The following is a 23,179-nucleotide window of genomic DNA, read 5'->3' on the forward strand; positions in this document are numbered from 1 at the left end:
TGTGTACGATAACAAATTCTCTACATTTAACAAAATATTGTCCGTGTAAATTCCACTAATCTAAAATATGTGGCCATCAAAATTGCAAACTGTTAAAGGCAAAGTTCCCTAATTTAGGAAAAGTAAATAAAATCACCATGCATATTGGTTTATTGAAAACTACATTTGGAAACTTCTAGGCAAGACAACATCATCATTGCCTTTATGAGATTTTTTGCATTGAGTAGAAGCATATGTCTTAGTGGGATTAATTTATCTTGATCAACATTATTTATATATTTTATTAAATATTAGTAGTACTTACTAGTATTTGATAAAAAAAAATATTGAATATATTTACTATGAATTTATAAGAATGTGCAAAAGATTATATACTATGAAATTGGGAGAAGTCTAATAAGTAACTCAAATTTATGCTTTTATTTTTCACTTTTAAATAAAAAATGTGTTATGATTGTCATTGGATTGGGCTCCCATTTCTTTTATTGTCAATCTTTATTGGAAAACCTAATCTACTTTACTACTAATATTTAACAATAAATATGATGACGATGTGACATCATATCTTATTAGATTTTGGAGTGCCAATAGATTAACAACATGAAATCAATAATTCCCGGAGTGGTGCTATTACCACTGTCCATCATTAGGATATGACAAAGTGTTAATCCTCAAATCTAATACAGACTAATTAATATTAATATTAATATTAATGACAATAAATATTCCGTACGTGTTCATACAATGTATTCGTATCTAAAATGAAATGTCCACGCTTCCAGAGCCTTTGTCCTAGCGGCAAGGAGCTTAGACATTATTGCATGAGGTGCCGAGTTTGAGCCCTCTTGACATCAATTGTAATTTCCTCTTATCCATAGTATATGAGTTTATTTGTAATTTCCTCCCTTATATAAGAGTTAATTTAAAAAAAATATATTGAAATGTCCACGCGGCCTATTGTTAATATCTGTTTCTTTGTTATTATTCTTATTTATTAGTGTTAAATAATAATAATAATTATTATTAATTTTTTTCAGTATATACCTAGAGTAACTGACTTTTATTTTTGGAAAAAGGTTGTTCCGGGATTTGTGGATTTTGTCTTGGCCAGGGTTTAACGGATCACTCAAATGGAGGGCCCAATGGGCCCAAACTGGAATTTATTTGTTTTTGAAATTTTAATACTATTAATAATATGAAATATAAGTGTTGGGTTATAGTATAAATTTCATTTTTGTAAAATTACGAACTCTATACGTCGCTTATAAAATAGCTGCACTTAATTGTATTTCAGTGACCTGTAATTGTGACTACAAAAATGAAATCGTTTATCGATTTTCCAGTTACAATACTCTCAAATACTAGTTCAGAATTTTTATATTAGAGAAGCTTCCTTTTTATAGTCTATATATTTTTAGTTGTAGACGTCTAAATCTAACACATATTTTTTTATTTAGCTAGCTAGCTAGCTAGTAAGGGTGTATGGCAGTATGGCGATTAAAAGGTGATGAATTCAATTTTGCCAACTCCTTCAAACATTTAGGTACTTATATTAGCAATATTATTTACGTATTATTATTATTACTACTTAAAACAATATTGAGAAAACATACAAATTAAAAATAAAACATAAGAAAGGTGCTTAATTCACATGGGAGAATTGTCACGTTGTGGAGAGAGTGTTGCTACAGCCGAAAACAGCAAAGACAAATATGGCTTAGCTGTACATAACATTAAACTATATTGCAATATATATGAAAATTATCTTAATTATCACATCACCATGTCCATCCAACTAATTATATTCATTATGTCGTCACTTAAGCAAATAAATAGGATTTTTTATATTTGATTAGTGCTAAACAAGTTGGTTAATGAGTGATTCCATGTTCAACCAACCCCATAATGTTATGTTTATTAATAATAGTATAGGCTAAAGTTCGTATATAGCGACACTATTTTTTTGATGTATTTTTTGTTTAGGGGTATTTTTATTTAATTTATGGTATCATTGTTGGAATATTATTTGCATTTTTCTCAATCAAATTATTATAATTAAATTACAAATGGAATATTAATTAAGTGTGATAGAGAGAGAAAAGGAAAGAGATGGAGTGGAGGGGGTTGTCACCAATTCTTTTTATTTAACTATGTTAGTATCAAGAACAACTAATTTTATTACTAAATTACTTTTGTTTTTTAATAACTAATAAAATAAGAGAAAGTGTGAGTCAAATCCTAATGAGTTGGTGTCAAACTTGATAGTTAATTCATGATTAAACAAATTATTTTTATAGTTAACTCGTCATCAATCATTAACATCACAATCTAGTATCTACAGTCAATTCATGATCGATCACTTTAAACATTTCAGTTTATTTGTTAAATTCAATAATACCAGTATGATGTTAATATTTGAGCTCCATGAGCAAAAAATAAATAAATGAAGAATAGTAATAGTGATTTTTTTAAATAAAAAGAAATTCAGAGACTACTTAACATTCCAACTTTGTTAGACGTCACACAGAAATGTACTAATAAATTACAAATTGTTTATTTTAAATTATTAACAGCAAGAACATTGATGCTGAACTACTTTTCAAAAATTGTTTATTTATATGGATATCATTCCATATTTCTAAAGCTTAATTTAAAATTTCATATCGAAAACATAAATGGATTATTATATTCTATAGTCATATAGCAATATTTTAATTATAGAGGTGTATGTCACGAATAAAAAGGTCCACTTGCCCTCAAATGGTCATGCCATTGCAGATCCAAATAGGACTTTCATTAATGTATGATTAATTAAGTATTTTAATCGATCCAATAATTAATGCATGATTATTTAATTAAATATTTTAATCCCAATTAAAGCCCTTTTTCTTTTCTTATTAGTATATTTAGCCCGTATTTATGATGCTTTTTCATTGTGTTTGCTACTAGTATACATATGCAATGTTACATTATAAAATTTTAAAGATGAAAGAAAGCAAACAAAAACTGTAAATCTAGTAATTTATATATATAATCAAACTGACTCCGAACTGAATTTTCCAAGTTGTTATACTCCTATTATTTTTTTATGAATTAATCTAAAAATATTATTGACACTACATTTTCTTGATTTTTAAAATTCAAGTTGCTATTAGATAAGCCAACCTATTATATTTTAATACTTCATCTGTCTCATTAAATATGCAACGTTGGCTTTTGCGCACTTATTTTGAAAAATTTATAATAAATAATTAAAGTGTTTAAAATTAAGTAAGAGAGAATAATGCAGAGGAGAGTCTCATTTATATTATTCTCTTTTTTACTTTATTTTTTATCCACTTTAACTATTTATTATTACTTTTTTTAAAATATGTGTGAAAAAGTAAACGTTTCATATTTAATGGGACGGGAGGAGAAGTATAAAGTAAATTAAAGATGTGGCGGTGTATCATATACTATTTTAATACTTTTCTCAATTGTCATATGAGGAAAATTTCTACAATCTGAAATTTTTGACATAGTGCTTACATATGAAGTAGAAATTAAAGATATGATTAACTAAATGTATCAAAACATTTTGTCCACTTACTATTTTTCGTTTACTACAATCATACCCAATTTCCACGTCATACTAAATTGCTAAATTAATTATATAGTGGAGAAGTATTACTTTAACAAAAAGAATTAGAAAAAAAATTAGAATGCACGTAGGCGCAGCTGCAGAAATTCATCCACTCTCCACCTCTGTGTGTTTTCCTCACGCGCCGTCCATATACACCTTACCTCGTTAATGGCGGGGAGCAAACCATTTAAATCTCTCTCTCTCTCTCTCTCTCTCTCTCTCTCTCTCTCTCTCTCTCTCTCTCTCTCTCTCTCTCTCTCTCTCTCTCTCTCTCTCTCTCTCTCTCTCACACACACACACACACACAGAGGCCAAGTGCATTTACTACATATATACTTACACATGTTGATTGAACTTTGAAGTTAATATTCATTTCTTAATATATGATCTTTGTATTTATCTCTCTCTCTCCATATATATATACTATATAGTAATATTATAGACGCAGAGACTCTGAAGTAAACACAACACGAGGCTTCACAAAAGTTGACGCCAACATATATTTATGATTGATTTAGCCAGTTAAACTTTTGGCAGATGCATACCATCAAATGAATCCAACCAAGACACACACAACACACACTACACACGTTGCTTAAGAGAGAGGTGAAAATTCCGCCATTTCTCATCATTAAATAAACTCAAGCAATCATTTTTATTAACCTCAATCACACATGGCTTCTTCCTATGTTTCCTAAATCCCACTTTCTTCCTTTCCTTCACCATTTTTTTGTTTTTCTAAACTTTTCTTGAGGTTGAATCACATGCTCTCCTCTCTCTACATTTTCTATTTGATAATTTTTTTATTTGACTGAGCACTCCAAAGAGATTCTTCCAGATCTACATTGAAAAGTTTTTAGGCCGTGGATGAGATTATATAGCCTTTTGTTGTTCTTCAAGAAGAGAGTGCCCATTAATTTCTTGTCAAAAGGTCAGACTTTTTTAAAGATTTTGATTGGTTTCTTGCAATGGGATTGTTTGTTTTGGCCTTAAATTTAACTTTGTTGCGTCTCTTTCTAACATTTGCTTATTTCTGATGTTAAATTTCTATATCTGATAATGTTTCATGTGATCATATGCGATTCTAGAATTCTTTAGCTTGATTCATCTTTGAATCTCTGCTAAATGTTAACTGGTTTGCACCAGAAAAAAAAATTTGAATCTTGATGAACAATTTCAATTATTTTGCAGTGTGAAGGGCTCGTTTGTTTTCAAATTTAGTCAATGAGACTCTTATTTTTGAGGTTAAATTCATGTGACCATCATATGCAATTCTATAATTCTTTTTTCTTATTTCTTCTTTAGTTCTCAGCTAAAATGTTAACTGGTTTGCACCAAAAAGAAATAAAAATTGAATCTTGATGAACTACTTTATTTTGTTTTCAGTAGAGAAGTGATTTCAATCTTGGCACTCTGCTCATTTTCTGCTTCTGTACTCTGCTTAGGCTTTCTCTGATATTATTACACCAAACATAAGGCTGATTCGAGGCGAATATAGACATAAAAAAAGATGTTGATGCTTGATAGAACTACATCATTGTCTTAGTTGAGACAGAATCACAGAGAAGAATGGGGTGTGAGATGAAGAGCGATCAGCCCGAGGATTTGGACGTTGTGCTGACCTCAATGTGGCCGGAGGACATGAATGAAGCCGGTAGGCAGTTCAACGTGGAGAGGCCCGGGGGAGATCAAGACATGTTGGAGGAGGTCACCATCAACAAAGAGCCCAACATAGTCGATTTCCAGAGGCTGATGGAGCTCACAAACTACAGTGACAAGGGTAACTGGCAGCTGGCCAAGTTGGTGAAGAATTGGGAGTTCAAGCAGGCGAACGTCGTGCGCCTCTTGAGAGAGGAGCTCGACCAGCTCAGCAAGCAGCAGCAGGAAGTGGAGCTCAAGAAGCTCGAGATATTGGAGGAGCATCGCTTTGAGAAGGACGGATATGGTGGGGACAAGCGCCATATCTCCATTCTTGATGAGAATCTGAGGTATCTGTACCAAGATGCTCCCAAGAGGAGGAAGGACGACGTCGTCTCCCAAGGGGAGATTGTGGCTATAGACGCGGAGTATGACAGCGTTGTGTACTGGAAGCAGCGAGCAATGCATCTTGAGAAGCTTCTGGAAGCTAGCCTTCAAAGGGAGCAAGTGTTGGTGGAGAAATTGCAAGAGAGTATAGATAGTTTGGAGAGGCAGTCGACTCCCGTGGAGGAGCTGTCTCAGGTCTTGAAGAGAGCCGATAACTTCTTGCATTTCGTCCTCCAAAACGCCCCTGTTGTTATAGGCCACCAGGTGTAAATTTTTTCTCATTCGGGTTACTCACATCGTGTGCTTTGGTTCTAGGCTGATATGTGTTCAACGTTTTGCAGGATAAGGATATGCGGTATAGGTTCATCTTCAATCACTTCCCGAGCTTGGGAGAGCAGGTATGGCTATGTGGATCCTCGTCTTGTTTGAAAGTCATTATTGTGGAGCGAGCGCGCCACCATAATTCCTCGTATTAACTGATTTTACAGGACATCATAGGCAAGACGGACGTGGAAATTTTCACTGGCGCTGGTGTGAAGGAGTCCCAAGACTTCAAAAGAGAGGTTTTGGAACGCGGATTGCCTGCAAAGAGGGAGATCACGTTTGAAACGGAGCTGTTTGGTTCGAAGACTTTCTTGATCTACGTGGAGCCTGTTTTCAGCAAGGCAGGAGAGACCATTGGTGTGAATTACATGGGAATGGAAGTTACTGATCAGGTTATATTCCATCCATGCGCATTTTGAGTCGTAGCTCTATCCAAAAAGTTTGTTGCTTCGAGCCTCACAACGTTGCGTTGTGTAATGACTCGAATGCAGGTCAGGAAAAGGGAGAAGATGGCAAAACTTAGAGAGGAGATTGCTGTGCAGAAGGCCAAGGAGACAGAGCTTAACAAGACGATCCATATCACAGGTTATTCATCTTATAGTTAGTTAGATTGAATATTCAAAAAAATGGTGGCTGATTTGGTAGCTACGTCGTTCCTGCAGAGGAGACAATGCGCGCGAAACAAATGCTGGCGACAATGTCTCATGAGATTAGGTCTCCTCTCTCCGGAGTTGTGAGCATGACGGAGATTCTTGCAACCACTAACCTCGATAAAGAACAAAGGCAGCTGTTGAAGGTGATGTTGTCTTCTGGAGATTTGGTTCTTCAGCTTATCAACGACATCCTCGATCTCTCCAAGGTGGAGTCAGGTGTGATGTGACGCCTTATTTTCGAAATTTTCATTTTGTTGGTGTAGCTAGTAAGACTGTCTAAACATGAGGTGGGGTTCGCTCGTCTCTTTTAGGAGTTATGAAACTGGAGGCGGCCAAGTTTAGGCCGAGGGAGGTAGTGAAGCACGTGCTCCAGACAGCAGCGGCGTCACTACAGAAACTACTCACATTAGAAGGACATGTAGCAGAAGATGTCCCAATAGAGGTATTGAAAAGGATCTATTTCTCACCAAGAAAGAAAATTTGATTTACTCGTTGACAGAGGGGTTTACGTTTCTTGTTCTGTTTCAGGTTATCGGAGATGTGCTAAGGATTCGACAGATTCTTACCAACTTGATCAGGTGACCTTCAAAATAGAGTCAGTTTTTTTTTTTTGATGTGTTAGTTTGTTTACCATTTTATTGTTCTTTTTTTGCAGTAATGCCATAAAATTCACTCATGAAGGAAAAGTTGGAATAAATCTGTATGTGGTTCCAGAGCCGAGCGATGTAAACGAACAAGGCTCGGAGAAGAAGTCTCGAGATCAATCGAGTCTTTCAGCCAATACTAATGGCAATGGACATGCTGATAACAGCCCTTCCTGTGAAGAATCCGAGCTCAACAGCACGTCCTGTGACCAAAACGGTGATCAAATGGATCAAGACAAGGAGAGTCGAACGAAGGCTGAGGAACGAGTAGTATGGATCCGCTGTGATGTCTACGACACTGGCATTGGAATACCTGGTACTTTTTCTGCTTGTTTCTTATAAATGAGTGTGAAATGTTGGTAACAATCGCGTTGCGTTTCTTGATGTGACAGAGCATGCTATGTCGACTTTGTTCAAGAAATACATGCAAGTTGGGGCGGATACAGCTCGGAAGTATGGTGGGACAGGATTAGGCCTTGCAATCTGTAAACAACTGGTGATTATGCTTCCTTTCTTGATTGGACTTGTTACAAAAAATCATGGGATTATCTTCTTTAGAATCTTGATCTTTGGAAACTGATGTAGGTTGAGCTCATGGGAGGATATCTGACAGTGTCAAGTGTCGAGCAACACGGCTCTACTTTCACGTTCGTGCTGCCTTACAAGGTCTCATCCGCCTCTGATTCTGATGACACGGACGAGCTATCTGATACGGACCAGCTAGGCGATGATGGCTATGACGATGATCTGAACTCAGGCGTGTTCCTCTTCCCGCCTCGGACTTTGGGGACTTTGTTCTCGTCCCAAATCAACGGAAGGATTCCCAAGCTCTTGCCAAACAGCTATGGAAACAACTGCATTGGTTTGCTCGACTCCCCTTTGCCTTGTATTAACAAGGAGGGCATCTCGGAGGAAGGCTCTGATTCGAGTGGTGGTGCAATGGAGACAGCCTCGTCCGTGCCTGACATCGACAACATAAGACCAGTAGCACAAAAGGAGCAAGAGACGGCTTCCGAGTGCTCTTCCACGAACAGAACCGGAGTTGAGAAATCTGAGACGAAACAGCACAAGATCCTGCTGGTTGAGGATAACAAGATCAACATCATGGTGGCGAAATCTATGACGAAACAGCTGGGATACGCCATTGATGTCGTCTCCAACGGAGCAGAGGCTGTGAAGGCAGTCCAAAGAAGTAGTTACCATCTCATTCTAATGGTATGATATAGAATAAAGTTATCATCTTTGAAAAAAAAGCATGTTTTTTTACTTGTTTGTGTATACTAACTGAAATTGAAACTTTTATCTGCAGGATGTGTGTATGCCGGTGATGGATGGTCTTCAAGCTACAAGATTGATTCGATCTTTTGAGGAAACGGGAAGTTGGGACGAGGCTGTGAAGGCCGGAGTAGAGATGGAGGCGACGTCTCATCAATCTTGCTCGACTTCACAAGTAGAGGAAACAAGAAAGAGGGTTCCTATCGTTGCAGTGAGTTTTGATCATTATTAAATACTACTATACTTTTGTGATGCTTTGTTCGTTGATGAGATTTTTTCGACTGATGCGCGTGCAGATGACAGCGAACACAGTATCAGAAAGCGCGGACGAATGCTATGCAAATGGCATGGACTCGTTTGTGTCGAAGCCTATTACTTTGCAAAGCTTGAAACAATGTCTGCAGAGATATTTGGTTTGAATTTGTAGCTGTAAATTGTATGCATATTTGTACAGAAAAAATGGTTTGAGTTAGGAAAGTTTTGAGCGGGTGAGGTTTGTATGTGAAAATTTGAGTGGTATATATTGGAAATTGCTGCTCTTTTGTCTAACTATTTGGTGATTGAAATTCAAGCTAAGATTCCCTTTAAAAGATAGAGCTAACAAAGCTAAATTATTACACTAGCTATAAGAACAGCTACACTAATAACTATTAAGAACATAATTTATAAATGTTACATTGGAAAATAAATTTTGAAATTTCCAAAAAATCATATTGTACACCACTGAACATAAATGATCTGCTTACAATAAAATACATTGCAATATCCACTTTCAAAAGGGTGTTCTATGCAAAACTGGGTTCTAAACTTCTAATAGTCAAAGAAACAGGGCAACCAATAGGTTGGGGGTTCGAGTCACCACAACAGTTTATCGGCCTCCATGAGTTGACAAACCAAGCCTAGTTGGCGTTAAGCGCTTCCAGTTGTTTTCTCAATTCATCGAGGTCATCAGCCGGGGTGGTGGTTTCCTCCACGGCAGGTGGCTGCTGGAATGCATCAGCACTCGGAAGCTCGTGAACGAGGCCTTCTGTTATGGCACCTAAAGTACAACAAAGTCTCATGTCAGCTAAGAAGAGGAGATTACTTTACAGCAAAAGAAGAGATACTGACCTGAAGTAGCATCTGAGCCTTGCACGTCGTCATCATCCCCAACGACACTGGGACACAGTAAAGATAAAATGCATGAGGCACTATGACTTGCAATGTAGAACGAGTTCAAGATGAATTCAAGAAAAGGAGGTTAATGAATCAATTAATATACGCAGCCAGACATCATTCGTTTTGTTACCTTATGTTCCATTCATTGTCATCGTGGAGGCACTCGGGTTCTACTGATTCTTCAGCCTCGATCTTGGCTTTAGCAGCAGCTGCGGCGTCTCTGGCAGGCTTCACGAGCATGTACTCTTTCTGCTCCGTAGCAATTCATAAATAGATTGAGAAGTTAGATAGCACAGATTTTAATAACAGATTATGACAAAAGCTCTGTTCAGCTTGGGCACCTGTCTCTCCAAACAAGCAGCATTGGAACACTGAGGGTTTGGCTTCATTTCCATTGTTGGGAAGTAGTCTTTGAGGGCATTGTAACCCTAACGAAAAAAGAAAACGTCACTCCAAAAAGCACCAACAAGACCCACTGAATAATAATAAATGATGATATTGAAAAGCACGCTACATTTATAGCTTCAAACGCATATATTACGATACAACAAGCCAGGGGATGTGTTCAGATATACTTAGCAGAAAATAAGACAATATTCAATAAGTGCGTGTGTGAGAGACAGAGTTTTACCAAATAGGGAGTGACACTTCCAAACTTCAGTAAATATTTAAGAGTGTTTTGAACAAGAAGCCCTGCAACAATTCCCTTAAAGTCCACTTGAAGCAGTCAGAAATGTAAAAGCAGTAGAAGAGAAGGGAGTACAAAATAACTCAACTATGGCAAGGCAAACAAATGCGTACCATTGTCGTTGGCAATGATGCAGCACAAACCCCTTCACGCTTTAGTGTACGTTCATCAACCCCAGATGCTACAACCTACGATAGCAAATTTCACCAACAGATCAATGTTCAACAATTACGGCAGAATGATGCAAAAGCCTTAAAACAACATCTGAAAACAAAAACCACAGCAGAAGGTTGCTGATTAATAAAAATCTCAACGATTTTAGGCAACATTTATAGCACTTAAGTCTTAGTCTACAACATATGATATCAGCAGTCAAGCTAATATATGTGACACAGCTTTCGAAAGATCCAAATATCCTTCTACAACTTTAAATACCTCAGGAATCGTACAATGCAATTAGTAGACTTACCAAGGGAGGTGCACATGCAAAACAAGCAGTTTCACCAGGAACCAACAGCTGTATATGACCAGAAACTGCATTTTCGGATACACCTGTACAATATATTTCTCACATTAGTGCAAGCATAGATCAGCAATTCAGCTTGATAGAAATCTGATTTGTGCAAGGCCAACACAAATGCATCTTTTCATTGTGATAGAGGAAGCAAATGGCAACTTTTTTCAGACATGGATACCCTTAAATGAAATAGAAAAATTAGCTAGCTTCAGTAAAGCCTTGACCGTCAAAGGAACAAATTACTGAATAGCAAAGCTGCTAAGGCATCTAAAGGTGAACTGAGAGAAGCAAGGAGCAATAATGCATTGCTTACCCGACTCCATCCACGTTTGGTTCAATTCATTGCAAGCCTGCACCAGATATTACATTTAAGTTTAGCATTAATAGAAAAGGTTGATTTAATCTTCTAAAGTTAAGAAGATCATTCTCATTTTATGATGTGTTTAGCCAAAAACATGATTAAGGATGTGAAGATTTTGATTATAAGATCTTAATTCTGACCTGATTCACCACCATTCGTGCTTCATAATTGTCTACACAGCTTAAAACAAGATCAACTCCACTACCTTCTTTATCTGGGCGAAATGATTTATTTGTAAGACTTGACATGAAGGTCTCAAAGCCTTGTACTGTCGTGATGTTCAAAGTATAGCTCTGGTAAACAAGATCAACTGATGAATCCATAGTAAACAACAAGAGTTGCTGTACTTTATTAATTGGACACACAGGCTAACTAAAAGTTATACCAGTACTTTACCTCGAGTACAACATCGGGGTTTATGCCTGAAAGAGTTTGGACAGCAGCATCTGTCTTAGTCATCCCAGCCTATAAGAGGAAAACCAACATGGTATATTTTAGCTTGCTGATGGAAGAAAAACAGATGGAGAAGTTGTACAAATAATGTATACGTCTCAACCTATACAAACACCTAACTTCTCCACCTTCATTAAAGAAAAATGAACAATGCAAATCATTCAATGATAATTGCACCTGATCAGGACGGAAAAAAAGCCTATTCATGTTAGCTAACTCCACTTTATCGTAGTCATACAACAAGAGGCGACCGATGCCACACCTTGTTAGCATCTCAGCTGCAACACTGCCCACACCACCTATACCCTGTAGAATGAAGATACCATAGCAAATTACTGTCAGAAAGTTGCATAAAACAGGTTAAGCACATAAACATAAAAAACCACAAAGATGAAAAACGTTGGTTGAGGTAGATTAATTAGTACAGGTGGAAAATAAGAAATGTGGGGAACCACAAAGGATTTATTAGAGAACAGACACATCTAAAAGAAGTTTTTAAATACATACAACAATGGCAACTGAAAATTCTCGAATTCTTTCATAGTTGTCCACGATGCCCATCCTCTGAAGAGCCATAAGTCTGCTGTAAGGGTTGCTATCAACCACCTCAGCACTCATATCCTGCATTAAGCAGCAAGAAAAGTGAATGTATTGATCAATCATTGCAGCAAAAGCGAACAGAAAATAATAACCTTAATTTTGGAACGCTGTGCATTTGCTAACTTTTCTGCTGCAGATAGATGCTCAACACGTGATTGTATCTGCAAGCACAAGGCACTTATTTAGAACAAGTAAAGGGTGAAACAGAACATTATCACTTCATAAATCTGAAAGGTTTAAAAGGGTGAAACTGGTTAAGAACCAATGACAAAGAGAGAACCTGTTCTAGATTGATGTTTGATAAATATTAAGCCCACAAAATTCACTAACTAGTTTTACTGCACATCTTTTCCATCCTCATTTAATCTCATCTCTCCTATCAACAGGAGCTATCCATAAATAACACCCAACTCTCTGCACCTCATCACCATCTGGAGCTACTGATGGGGAAGGATATAAACGCATATAAACATAAGCATCTCAACTATCGCAATCTATGCACATGTTATCATGTAGTGGTACAACACTTATAGAAAAATAAATCCAAGCTGTTTTGAAGCACAATCCTTTTGATCTTGCATCCGTCCTTCCATGCATAACCACCTCTGCTCCTACATATATGCTTCTAAATTTCCCAGGCTTTTCGATCTTGGATCATAAATCACTCACATATTTATTCATATCATTGTACTTCATTAAACTAAACATGAATAGAGATCCTTCCCAACTTACGTTGATCAGTAATGTTCACCATTGTACACAAAAAAAAATCAAAATTTTGTCATAATCAACTGTCAATTAAATTAGACTAAATGCTAAACAATCTCAGTTCCGCTCCTAACCATGCTTTTTTTCAAAAGAAAAAATACATAATTTACTACAACAGTTCCAGCTACAGATATCTATACATATATGTGCATATAAAGAGACTTTACCTTATCAATTAAATCTTTGTGAGAAGGATCAGGCATAGAATCCTTCAAACTGTGAAGTTCACTCAGCAAACCTTTGAGCTCCGCCTTCATTGCACAGAATTACCACAAAATCGCTCTTTTTCTCCTCTAAATTATGCAACTTCACAGAAATCAATCGTCTAACTCAAAAATTGGGCATTCGCTTAGTGAATTGTTATTCAGAGATAGAGATTTTGAAGTTTTTCACCCTCAAAAGAACTACGAATTTCTAATCATTTTGGGATGCTTTTCTTGTGGACCGGGCGTTATGTTCTCCATGAACCGGGCCCGGTTCGATACGTTTTCTACGTTGCCATAGCCAATGGGGATTTGCCACGTCAATGTACCTGTCTTTTTTGTGATGTAGGCAGGCAAAAATTTCAAACGGGCCAAAATCAAACTTAAAATAAAGAAGCCCAATATAGAATTGGCCCAAGTTTGCAAAGTAATTGAGTCGCGACCATCACTAAAAACTTTTAATGATTAGATCTTATTTACAACTATTTAAATCATAAAAAATCAGAAACTTTAGAAAATACTCGGTATTTGTGAATTGATGACTACGTGGCAGGCACGGAGCCAGGAAACTATACTAGGAGGGGCAAAAATATTAACATACAAATAAATAAATATAAAAATAATATATATATACATTAAAATAACATATTATATTATTTTAGATGATGGTAAGTCTATTTTTTTCTAAATTAGGGGGGTAAATTAGGTGAATATGTATATATTTAGGTTTTATAATAGTATATATATTTACTTGGTTAAGTCACTTAATTTATACACATTAAAGATGTGTTAATCCTCCAATGTGGGATAATTAACACTAGTTAATTATTCCCTAAGCTCCATCTCCAAGCTTTAATTAAAAGCTAATTATGCCCAACTTTAATCCACTATTTCTCACTCACCGGAAATCGGATTTGAGAAAGTGAATATACTACATTTACCTACGTAAAATGTAGATCGACGCTATGTCATTTAATTTCACAAAATTAAATGTCTCGTCACATTTATTATTTGGTCAAAATCCATTGACCGGGCATATTTAATCCATGATTTTTACAAAAATATTGAATAGTAAGATTGATCACTGAATGCCACATGAATATGCATATATAATACATACAAAGTAAAGAAAAAGATAATTAAATATTGTATTTGTATGTTTATTGTGCCTTTTCTTTATTGGGTCTAATTTTTATTTGTGATTTCTTATTATTGATGGACCGTCTTATTTAAATTTATTGGAACATTTCTTAATGTTTGGAAAGTCAATCCCAAAGCATATAATTATATACAGAAATGATTTTAAGAAGCAAGTAAATTTGGTAATCAATTTAGCTACAAATCATTTTACTCTTCTCAACTACAATCATTGTTTGTGTCTCGCATCAAATTACACACATAAGTTGGGGGCATTTAAGTAGGTGTCATTTCACGTCCGAATCCATGTCCAAAAGTGATATAAGTATGATTAGAGCTTTGAGCTTGGAAGGTAAGCTCGGATCAGCTCGGTGTCTTTGGCACACTTTGGTTCAACAGCTTAGAATTCCTGATGTCCTCACTCACAATTACCTACTAAATGCACTTTGCAAAAGCCATGATTTGGAGAGCGCTGAGTGACTTGTTAATGAGATGTTAGCCCATGGCCCTCACCCTAGTTGTGCTACCTACAACACTTTGATGAGTGGTTATTGCCTGGTAAATCAAGTCGATAGAGCTCTAGATGTTTTCGCTACCATGGCTAACCATGAGGTGAGGCCAAATAGGGTCTCGTGCAATATTCTTGTGCGTACTCTTTGCCAGAATGGCTTATTGGAGGATGCAACAATGCTGCTTAAGACGATTTTGGATGACAACAATGATGGTGGAACTTCAGATTTAATTGCGTCAACTATACTCATGGATGGTCTTATCAAGAGTGGCAGCATTGCCAAAGCTATCAGTTGTTGGAATGATATATTTGAAAGGGGTATAGAGGTCGATGTTGTTGCATATAATGTTATTGTTCTCGGATACTGTCTGAGAGGGGACTTTACGGTTGTGTATAACTCTTTGGGCAAAATGTACAAAAGTGGTCTTGTTCCTGACATTTTTTCGTATAATACAGTCATCAGTGAGCTTTGCAAGTTAGGTAGGATAGATGAGGCTTGTTATGTTTTTGGTGTTATGTCAAGTATGGGCATTCCTCCTGACCACATCACATACAAAATGATTATCCAAGGTTTGTGTATTAGTGGAGATTTATGTAGAGCAATCTACTTTATTTCCCACATGCTGCGAAACTCATTGGTTCCCACGCCTCTCATTTGGAATGTCATGATCAATGCCTATGGAAAACATGGACAAGTACAAGAGGCACTGTTCATGAAAAACTAAATGATTGAACTTGGTGTGCTGCCCAATGTTTATACATACAATGCTCTTATTTACACACAAATAGAAGTTGGAAGTATTGACAAGGCTTATTATCTACTGACTGAGATGCTCTCAAATGGTATTTCCCCTGATGTAGTGACGTACAATTTGTTGATTGGTGCTTCTTGTGATCTGGGCGATATTAGTTATGCACTCCAGCTGCACAACAAAATGGTGAGGAGAGGAATTGAACCGGATATAGTAACTTACACCGAATTACTTAAGTGGTACTGCATTAGAAACAAAATCAGAGTTACTGAAGAGCTACTTTTCAAGATATTGATGACAAATTTGCCAATTGATCACGTGCCATTTATTATACTTATGAAGGAATGCTTCAAGATGGGGGAGCTAGATAAAGTTTACAATCTTTATCGCACATGGTTAAGAAGGGGAAAATTCTGTAATTGAAATTCATGTGGTGAAACTGAACGATGGCATCATCCCTCTACTATGAAGCTTTTTGCTTGATAGTGTGGCTGGGATGTGCTCGGGGAGGTAGTGATCTTCATAATTTGTCTCGTTTTTTTTAACTTAATAATAATTCTGGGAAGTTTTCATTTTCACATATTAAGAATTAGAAATGTTTACAGCCTTTATGCATGTACTTAATGGTTGTTTTTAATTGGTTTGTAGCTTAAAAATTGTATATCCACAGATGTTTCTGATCAAGTGATGGCAGCGCTACCTACTGCGACTGAGTTACTAAGAACGGTTTTCTTGTTTTGATCACAAGGGTGGTGCCAGAGCAACTGTGAAGTGTCTACTAATCTTGGAGTCCTATTCAGTTTTATTCAACCATCTGTATAATGAGCAGATGCTGCAGTTGCACATGGAACTATCATTAAATTAGTCGGTGAGATTCAACATGTTACCTCAATTAGCATCAAATGGTATGTAATCCTCGCCCCACCCTCCTTTACCCCTTTAATTGACATGGTAATGGTGATAGATCATTACCATCGACAACCTTGGTGATCTGAAAAAACCTTATTCAACTCTACCCATATGCTTCGATCCTGAAGTATGTGTCTGGACAGGTGCTGTGGCCACATTCAAATTGAGAGAAAGATGATGCACTTACATCCAACTTCTGAATGTTCCATGACGTGTGTGGCCGTGATCCAGAATCGGCAGCGCCAACCAGACGATCAAGCTACTTCCAGAAAGACAACTCTTTCAGGTACGATGCGTATACACTTGTGTTCTGGTATGCGCTGAGAACACGAATGTCTTTAGCATGCCTAATGAGTTCAAACACTGAATTGCTTAAAGGATGGCTATTAAGATTTATATTCGTGAAAATATGCAAGTTTCTTGGATATCAAGATGGAGTCTCTATGCTGGTTAATGATTTACCAAAAATTATGCTCACGGAAATTAACGAAAATGATAGGATCAGACTCACTAGAATATTACTTGATCTGATGTTTGCATTTTTTGAATACAGATGGGAAATGTCCAGAATAAGTTTTACCATTGATCTGATTTTAGGGTTTATAGCCTGCATGTTGATCAGATAAAGATTCAATAAATATCATTTTCTTTTCTAGTAGGCAAATGAATAGAAAATCCCCGTCATGGTGGACTAGAACCCGAGACCATAAACCACTCAACCACTAGGCCAACTTACACATACTTAATTAATTTGTCCGTATTTAGGGGGTGTTCAATAAATTGAATCAAGATTTTGTTACAAGTGATATTGATCCATTTTTTTAATTGAAATGAAGATACATAAATGATGTGGAATTAGATTTGGTTTGTTTTAAGTTTCTTATAGCATAGTATTAATTATTAAACACCTAATTGAAACTCTAATTGGCATTAGTGAATAGTTGGAGGATTAAAAACTTAACTAGGAAAGGTCAGTTCAATATATAAACATCTATGATGGAAACTTATTCCTGTTTCAAATATAGAGGTGGGAGAAAAAGATGATAGTGAAAGAGAGAGAGGAAAACGGCAGGGAATAATATTGGAGTATTATTCTCTTGAAAGTTCAAGCATAAAGTATTAATTTAGCAGGTTAATTAATTATGTATTGATCTTCATAAATTATTTATGACCTAATGGATATATTTAATCAACTGCAATTGATTGCTAGCATTTAATTGACTGGATATGAGCTAATGGTGTATTATATGTAGCATTAGTTAAGTTGAAAATTTCTATACAAGCTACGACTGGATAAACAAGTCAGATTCGAATTACATAAAAACAAATAAATAAACTCTTAATCCATTGTATAGTGTAAACACACTTCACTAAAACATTGATCAATATTGGACTAGGTAAAAATATTGTCCAAGAAAAGTTATGAATTCATAGATATACGTTGGTTGTGTTAGTATTAAAATTTCATGCATGAAAAATGGAAGTAAAAATAGTTAATTACTCCTTATTAAAAGATTTTAATTTAGCCAAACTTCATTATTTGACTATTATTTTTATTACATATGGATAACGAAATTCTTACACCCTATCTTCAGTCCTCCACCAATGGCTAAGAATCCGCCACCTGTCAACTTCTGATTGGCTATGTTCTAGATCGCCCATACACACAGCTTTAGCTCCTTTCTACTACTCTTTCAACTTCAATAGCATTTACACTACCATTTGTCCCCCCCTCTCTCTAAACCAGAGAAAAAATTTGGGAAATTGATCACGAGATCATGAGCAGCGACAGCTGGAGCCTAACGGCCAAGCCGTGCGACTCATGCAAGGCGGTGCCGGCCACACTATTCTGCCACACCGATTCTGCCTTCCTCTGTGCTGCCTGTGACGGTGAAATCCACTCCCCCGAGAACAAACCAGCTCGCCGTCACGCGCGCGTCTGCATTTGCGATGTCTGCGAGCAGGCGCCAGCCACCGTCACCTGCAAGGCCGACGCTGCCTCGCTCTGTTCAACCTGCGACGCCGACATCCACTCTGCCAACCCCCTCGCCCGCCGTCACGAGCGCTTCCCCGTCGTCCCCTTCTACGACACCGCCTCCGCCACCAGATCCCCCCGCTCCGTCGAGGAGTTCTCTGAGGAGGAGGCCGAGGCGGCATCTTGGCTCCTGCCCGACCCGAATAGCAAGCCTGTCGATGAATCCAAGTCGCCCGAGTTTAACAAGTCCACTGAGTATTTATTTGGCGATATGGATCCGGACCCTTACCCAGATCCGGACCTTGATCTAATAATCATGGGGCAGAAAACCGGTCGAGATACTACTATTAAAGGTAATAAACAATATTCGGCGGATGGAGTTGTGCCGGTTCAAACCGAGAGAGAATTCGGGTCGGATTTGTACCCGGGTCCAGTTGTGAATGGGTACCCGACTTACGATGTCGAGTACCCGGTCTCGAAGCCGTTTATGTATAACTTCACCTCACAATCCATTAGCCAAAGCGTAAGTTTTTCTTAAAATTATTTCATTTTATTTATTATACATATACGGAGTATATATTATGCATTATTGCTCTTATAAAATCAATAATTTCTTTGTGATGATTAAAAGTCAAATAAGTTTGTTGTGAGAATTAAATGCTCGCATTTAGGTAGTGACAACATTTCTAGTTTCTAGCATCTTCTCTATTGATTTTTCAGATCTCAATTAATTCGAAAAAAACTTCATTAAAATTAGACTATCATAAATTGTTTATTCGAATTTACATGTTCATACTAAGTAACTATACAATTTGTATATATCATGACAGGTGTCGTCTTCGTCCTTAGAAGTAGGGCTGGTGCCAGACCATAACGCCAATGCCGAAGCTGGCCCCGTCCCCCTCTCGAGAATCGAGAGGGAGGCGAGGGTGTTGAGGTACAAAGAGAAGAGGAAGAACCGAAGGTTTGATAAGACGATCCGGTACGCCTCTAGAAAAGCTTATGCAGAGACAAGGCCGAGGATCAAAGGGAGATTTGCTAGGCGGCTAGAGCTTCAAGTGGAGGCCGATGCATCGTACGGCGTTGTCCCGACGTTTTAGCCATGTGCTTGTTGTGTGACAAAATGATATGGGTGCTACTTGTACTTGTTTGTGTACATAGAGGGTTGTTGTTTGCTCATCGATGAATTGTTTTCAGCTATCGATTTTGTAGGTTGTTTCATTTTGGTGTGATGTGAATAAAAGTTCTAATCTTTTTTAATTATACAATAATTGCGAAGAAACTCAAGCAAATTTAATAAATTCGTGTCCAAAGCATTTTGATCACTAATTTAGGGACGTGAATTACTCGCTTTGTTTGCAATGATATGTTTCATTTTTTTATTTTGGTATGTTATTATTTGTTTTTATTTTTAAATAGATTTTATATTCTACTGATTTATTTTACTCATATTTTATTATAAAATTAATATATTCCATAAATTATCTTCAATTATATTTATTCACATTTTTTAAGCATCAGATATAGAGCTCATCTAAGCCCATTATACTAAGTATTTTTAACTCGTTGAGGCCCAATTTAGTTTATTGAGTAGCCCAATAATAAAGTATTTCAAAAAGGCTAAACTAGAAAGACATGTCACAAAATTTTAATTCACTATCATTTAATCTAGAAAAAACTACGTATATCCACCTCTAATTATGTTTAGTACTATTTGAAAAACTGAGTAGGATTCTTGAAATTTAGGTGTTGGGATATTTTCCCTCAACTTTGAGGCGTTTGGATATCTTTTCAGGAATAGCTTTGAATAAATTTTGATAATATGACCATTAACTTGTCGAAAACAAAGTTCATAACATAATTACAATTGCAATAATTTAAGATAAATCTGACTATTTAATTTATTCAAACTAAAAAAGTTATAACCCACCAAGATAAGAAAACATCAACCCACTACGACGGGAATCTTGTAGATTCAAAACTAAAAAGAATTCTTTTTTTCACAAAACATATGCAAAATATAGAGAATAAATGCTTGATTAAAATATATATTGAGAAAGAACAAATGCTCTAACCCAAAACAAGAAGCTATAGAAGATGAAGAATTTATACTATTACAATACGTATATCTTTTTAGAACATTTATCTTTGGAAAATATTCTCATTCCTTTGTATTTATTTTCCTCCATAGACATGAGAATATGCATGTGAACAAAACTTTCAATCGGTTCACTCCCTTATAGTATAAAATAATGTAAGTGTTGAGATTCCAATAATCTAACTAGAAAGGGAATGAAGTTCTTATGTAAAGTAGCCATTAACCCGATATATAATATCAACGATAAAATGTACTAGCAGAGTTGATAAGACAGGTGTCTTCCAATAAATAAGTTAGAGGTTCGAGTCATCTCGACTGCACGTACTTTGAATCTATAAAAAAAAAACTAATAATAGCATATGATAATTTTTTTATATAGTATTTTTTTACGCAACATATAGAGGAGAAAAGTATCTATTTTCAACTATAGTGCTATCATATTTATTTATTTATTTATTTTCGAATTCTCCATTCATATAAATATTGCTTTAACCTGAATTCCAACACTCAAATCTGATCATAATCAGAGCTAAGAATCAGTGCGACGTAGAAATTACGCGGGAAAAGAAAAGATGCAGATCTTCGTCAAAACCCTTACCCGAGAATCTGGAAATTCAACAATCACGCTTGAGGTTGAGAGCTGCGACAGCATCGACCATGTCAAGGCCGAGATTCAGGTCTCCGATTGAACTTTTTTTTCAATATATATGCATTTTCTTTTCGAATGAGATTGTTTTGTGTCGGTATTGCAATTATGATTCGGTCGATGTTCCTGATTTTTCTGTGGTCGGGTGATTTCGGATTTTTGCATTGGTATATGGTGTATTAAGTTGATTGAGCTAGGGTTTTGAGATTTGATTGGATTGTTCATTACTCTGCACGCCAGAAGCAAGCTCTATTTTCGTTATATTGCTGTGATCGTCTGGATTTTGTGGAATTTAGTAAGGAATTAGTGAAAATTTAATCTTTTAGTGCCTCAGAGCTGATTTTTTGCATGGATATATGTTTTTCTGTTTTTCGAAAATTGTTGTAGTATTTGAGTTGGTAGTGTTGTGGCTTGGAAGGAGCTGGTTGGATCCAAACAATGAATATAGTGACCTTTTGTAAAAATATTGATCAGAAGCCACACTTATCGGGGTAAAAAGAAATGGCTGTAGTTGTTTGTGCTTGTTATCAGAGTGGATAGTTCTGTGTTCGTTTTTGTTATTGTGCTAGCATTATAGGTATGGCCGTTTGTTGAGTATATCGTGCCCACTCTCTCCTGGTGACTTAACCCAAACTTGAGCCTGTCATCGTTTACATGATGGTTTTTCGTTATTTAGCTCAGTGAGTTGTTTAAAAGTTCATATTTGTGGAGTTTGTGTGTGTTTTGGATATAGTTGTATTTATATGCAGACTGTATGTCGGATAAATTGTAGATGCATTTGCAGACTGTCTGGTGCTTGCCATCTTGGATCTGCACAAGATTGTATTTCTTGAAGTAGTGAAGTTGTTTTGAGAGCTAAATGTATTTTTAGTTGCTACAGGATGCAAAACTCTATCACAGTTCATCTTCCTTTCGTGCTCTTATCGAACAACTTTTGAAGTAATGAGAAATTGGTGCTTGCAGGATAGAGAAGGTATCCCGCCTGACCAGCAGAGGCTCATATTTGCGGGTAAACAATTGGAAGATGGTGGAACTTTGGCAGATTACAATGTCCAGAAAGAATTGACTCTTTACCTTCTTTTGAGGCTCAGTGGAGGAACGATGATCAAGGTCAAAACCCTTACCGGAAAAGAAATTGAGATTGATATCGAACCTACTGATACCATTGACCGGATTAAGGAACGAGTGGAGGAGAAAGAAGGAATTCCTCCAGTGCAGCAAAGGTTCGTTGCACACCCTTAACCACTCTTTATGCTGACTCACTTAATTCTGTGGTAGAAAATGGACTGAGAGAGAGAATCTTTGATAATGTTGCCTTTAAACTCTGGTTTACATGCTTGTTTGTGCCAAAAAATACCTTCAACACTTTGACAATCTGAAAGTTGGGAACTTTGATGATTGATGCAGTAACTGAAATTATTGTGATAGGTTGATCTACGCGGGGAAACAGCTTGGAGACGACAAAACTGCGAAGGACTACAACATCGAGGGTGGCTCTGTTCTTCACCTTGTTCTTGCATTGAGGGGTGGTAGCCACTGACGGTTCGATTTCACGTGCCAACAGAGACGACACCTAAATCGCGACACCACCTTGAACTATTGAAGCACTTATGTTTTTCTGGGTATTCCTAAGATATCCTGATAACTTGTGTCGTGGTTGTGGGATGATCCACTAATTGCAATTTTAAGGGTATTTTGTTGTAGTATTTGCTACTCCCCACTCTTCTTAATTTCACTAATTGCCACGTGAGCTGATTGGTGTAACTTTATATATCAATCGAAAAATCATATGATCTCTGCATGTGATTTAAATGATCGTAAATTATTTATAAAGAAAACAACGTTAAAAAATATTAATAA

General features: G+C 36.5%; 4 protein-coding genes and 1 pseudogene across 4 annotated transcripts; 4 read left to right on the forward strand and 1 right to left on the reverse strand.

Annotated features, from left to right (window-relative positions):
• The first annotated feature begins 4,137 nt into the window (after positions 1 to 4,137).
• Positions 4,138 to 9,107, forward strand: LOC121740808 (histidine kinase 5-like). Its single transcript, XM_042133435.1, has 13 exons — positions 4,138 to 4,553; positions 5,068 to 5,911; positions 5,989 to 6,045; positions 6,136 to 6,363; positions 6,463 to 6,556; positions 6,634 to 6,840; positions 6,936 to 7,066; positions 7,153 to 7,202; positions 7,280 to 7,584; positions 7,661 to 7,764; positions 7,854 to 8,483; positions 8,578 to 8,754; positions 8,840 to 9,107. The coding sequence occupies exons 2-13, from the start codon at positions 5,192 to 5,194 to the stop codon at positions 8,960 to 8,962; spliced, it is 2,826 nt and encodes a 941-aa protein (XP_041989369.1). The 5' UTR covers positions 4,138 to 4,553; positions 5,068 to 5,191; the 3' UTR covers positions 8,963 to 9,107.
• A 98-nt stretch (positions 9,108 to 9,205) lies between these two features.
• LOC121742005 (ubiquitin-like modifier-activating enzyme 5) lies at positions 9,206 to 13,517 on the reverse strand. The gene is made up of 14 exons (XM_042135014.1): positions 13,256 to 13,517; positions 12,413 to 12,481; positions 12,228 to 12,341; positions 11,898 to 12,026; positions 11,664 to 11,732; positions 11,408 to 11,560; positions 11,220 to 11,256; positions 10,859 to 10,941; positions 10,503 to 10,577; positions 10,333 to 10,407; positions 10,043 to 10,129; positions 9,832 to 9,950; positions 9,654 to 9,700; positions 9,206 to 9,582 (listed from the first exon to the last, which is right to left on the reverse strand). Exons 1-14 carry the CDS (start codon positions 13,343 to 13,345, stop codon positions 9,443 to 9,445), a joined length of 1,287 nt encoding a protein of 428 aa, XP_041990948.1. The 5' UTR covers positions 13,346 to 13,517; the 3' UTR covers positions 9,206 to 9,442.
• Positions 13,518 to 14,587: 1,070 nt separating this feature from the next.
• Positions 14,588 to 16,385, forward strand: LOC121741634 (annotated as a pseudogene).
• A 1,811-nt stretch (positions 16,386 to 18,196) lies between these two features.
• Positions 18,197 to 19,838, forward strand: LOC121742575 (zinc finger protein CONSTANS-LIKE 3-like). Its single transcript, XM_042135757.1, has 2 exons — positions 18,197 to 19,098; positions 19,406 to 19,838. Exons 1-2 carry the CDS (start codon positions 18,379 to 18,381, stop codon positions 19,673 to 19,675), a joined length of 990 nt encoding a protein of 329 aa, XP_041991691.1. The 5' UTR covers positions 18,197 to 18,378; the 3' UTR covers positions 19,676 to 19,838.
• Positions 19,839 to 20,971: 1,133 nt separating this feature from the next.
• Positions 20,972 to 23,122, forward strand: LOC121810278 (ubiquitin-NEDD8-like protein RUB2). The gene is made up of 3 exons (XM_042211053.1): positions 20,972 to 21,350; positions 22,283 to 22,542; positions 22,748 to 23,122. The coding sequence occupies exons 1-3, from the start codon at positions 21,246 to 21,248 to the stop codon at positions 22,857 to 22,859; spliced, it is 477 nt and encodes a 158-aa protein (XP_042066987.1). The 5' UTR covers positions 20,972 to 21,245; the 3' UTR covers positions 22,860 to 23,122.
• Positions 23,123 to 23,179: the final 57 nt, after the last annotated feature.

This window comes from Salvia splendens, chromosome 7 (assembly GCF_004379255.2).
Source record: "Salvia splendens isolate huo1 chromosome 7, SspV2, whole genome shotgun sequence".
NCBI lineage: Eukaryota > Viridiplantae > Streptophyta > Magnoliopsida > Lamiales > Lamiaceae > Salvia > Salvia splendens.

Coding starts and splice junctions, on each gene's coding strand:
- LOC121740808 (XM_042133435.1), top strand. CDS start 5,192: ATGGGGTGTGAGATGAAGAGCGATCAGCCCGAGGATTTGGACGTTGTG. Junction 6,046..6,135: donor TCCCGAGCTTGGGAGAGCAG/GTATGGCTATGT, acceptor CTGATTTTACAG/GACATCATAGGCAAGACGGA. Junction 8,484..8,577: donor GTTACCATCTCATTCTAATG/GTATGATATAGA, acceptor TTTTATCTGCAG/GATGTGTGTATGCCGGTGAT.
- LOC121742005 (XM_042135014.1), bottom strand. CDS start 13,345: ATGAAGGCGGAGCTCAAAGGTTTGCTGAGTGAACTTCACAGTTTGAAG. Junction 12,482..13,255: donor ACAAAGATTTAATTGATAAG/GTAAAGTCTCTT, acceptor TTGTGCTTGCAG/ATACAATCACGTGTTGAGCA. Junction 11,561..11,663: donor ACCCCGATGTTGTACTCGAG/GTAAAGTACTGG, acceptor CTTGTTTACCAG/AGCTATACTTTGAACATCAC.
- LOC121742575 (XM_042135757.1), top strand. CDS start 18,379: ATGAGCAGCGACAGCTGGAGCCTAACGGCCAAGCCGTGCGACTCATGC. Junction 19,099..19,405: donor CACAATCCATTAGCCAAAGC/GTAAGTTTTTCT, acceptor ATATCATGACAG/GTGTCGTCTTCGTCCTTAGA.
- LOC121810278 (XM_042211053.1), top strand. CDS start 21,246: ATGCAGATCTTCGTCAAAACCCTTACCCGAGAATCTGGAAATTCAACA. Junction 21,351..22,282: donor ATGTCAAGGCCGAGATTCAG/GTCTCCGATTGA, acceptor TGGTGCTTGCAG/GATAGAGAAGGTATCCCGCC. Junction 22,543..22,747: donor ATTCCTCCAGTGCAGCAAAG/GTTCGTTGCACA, acceptor TTATTGTGATAG/GTTGATCTACGCGGGGAAAC.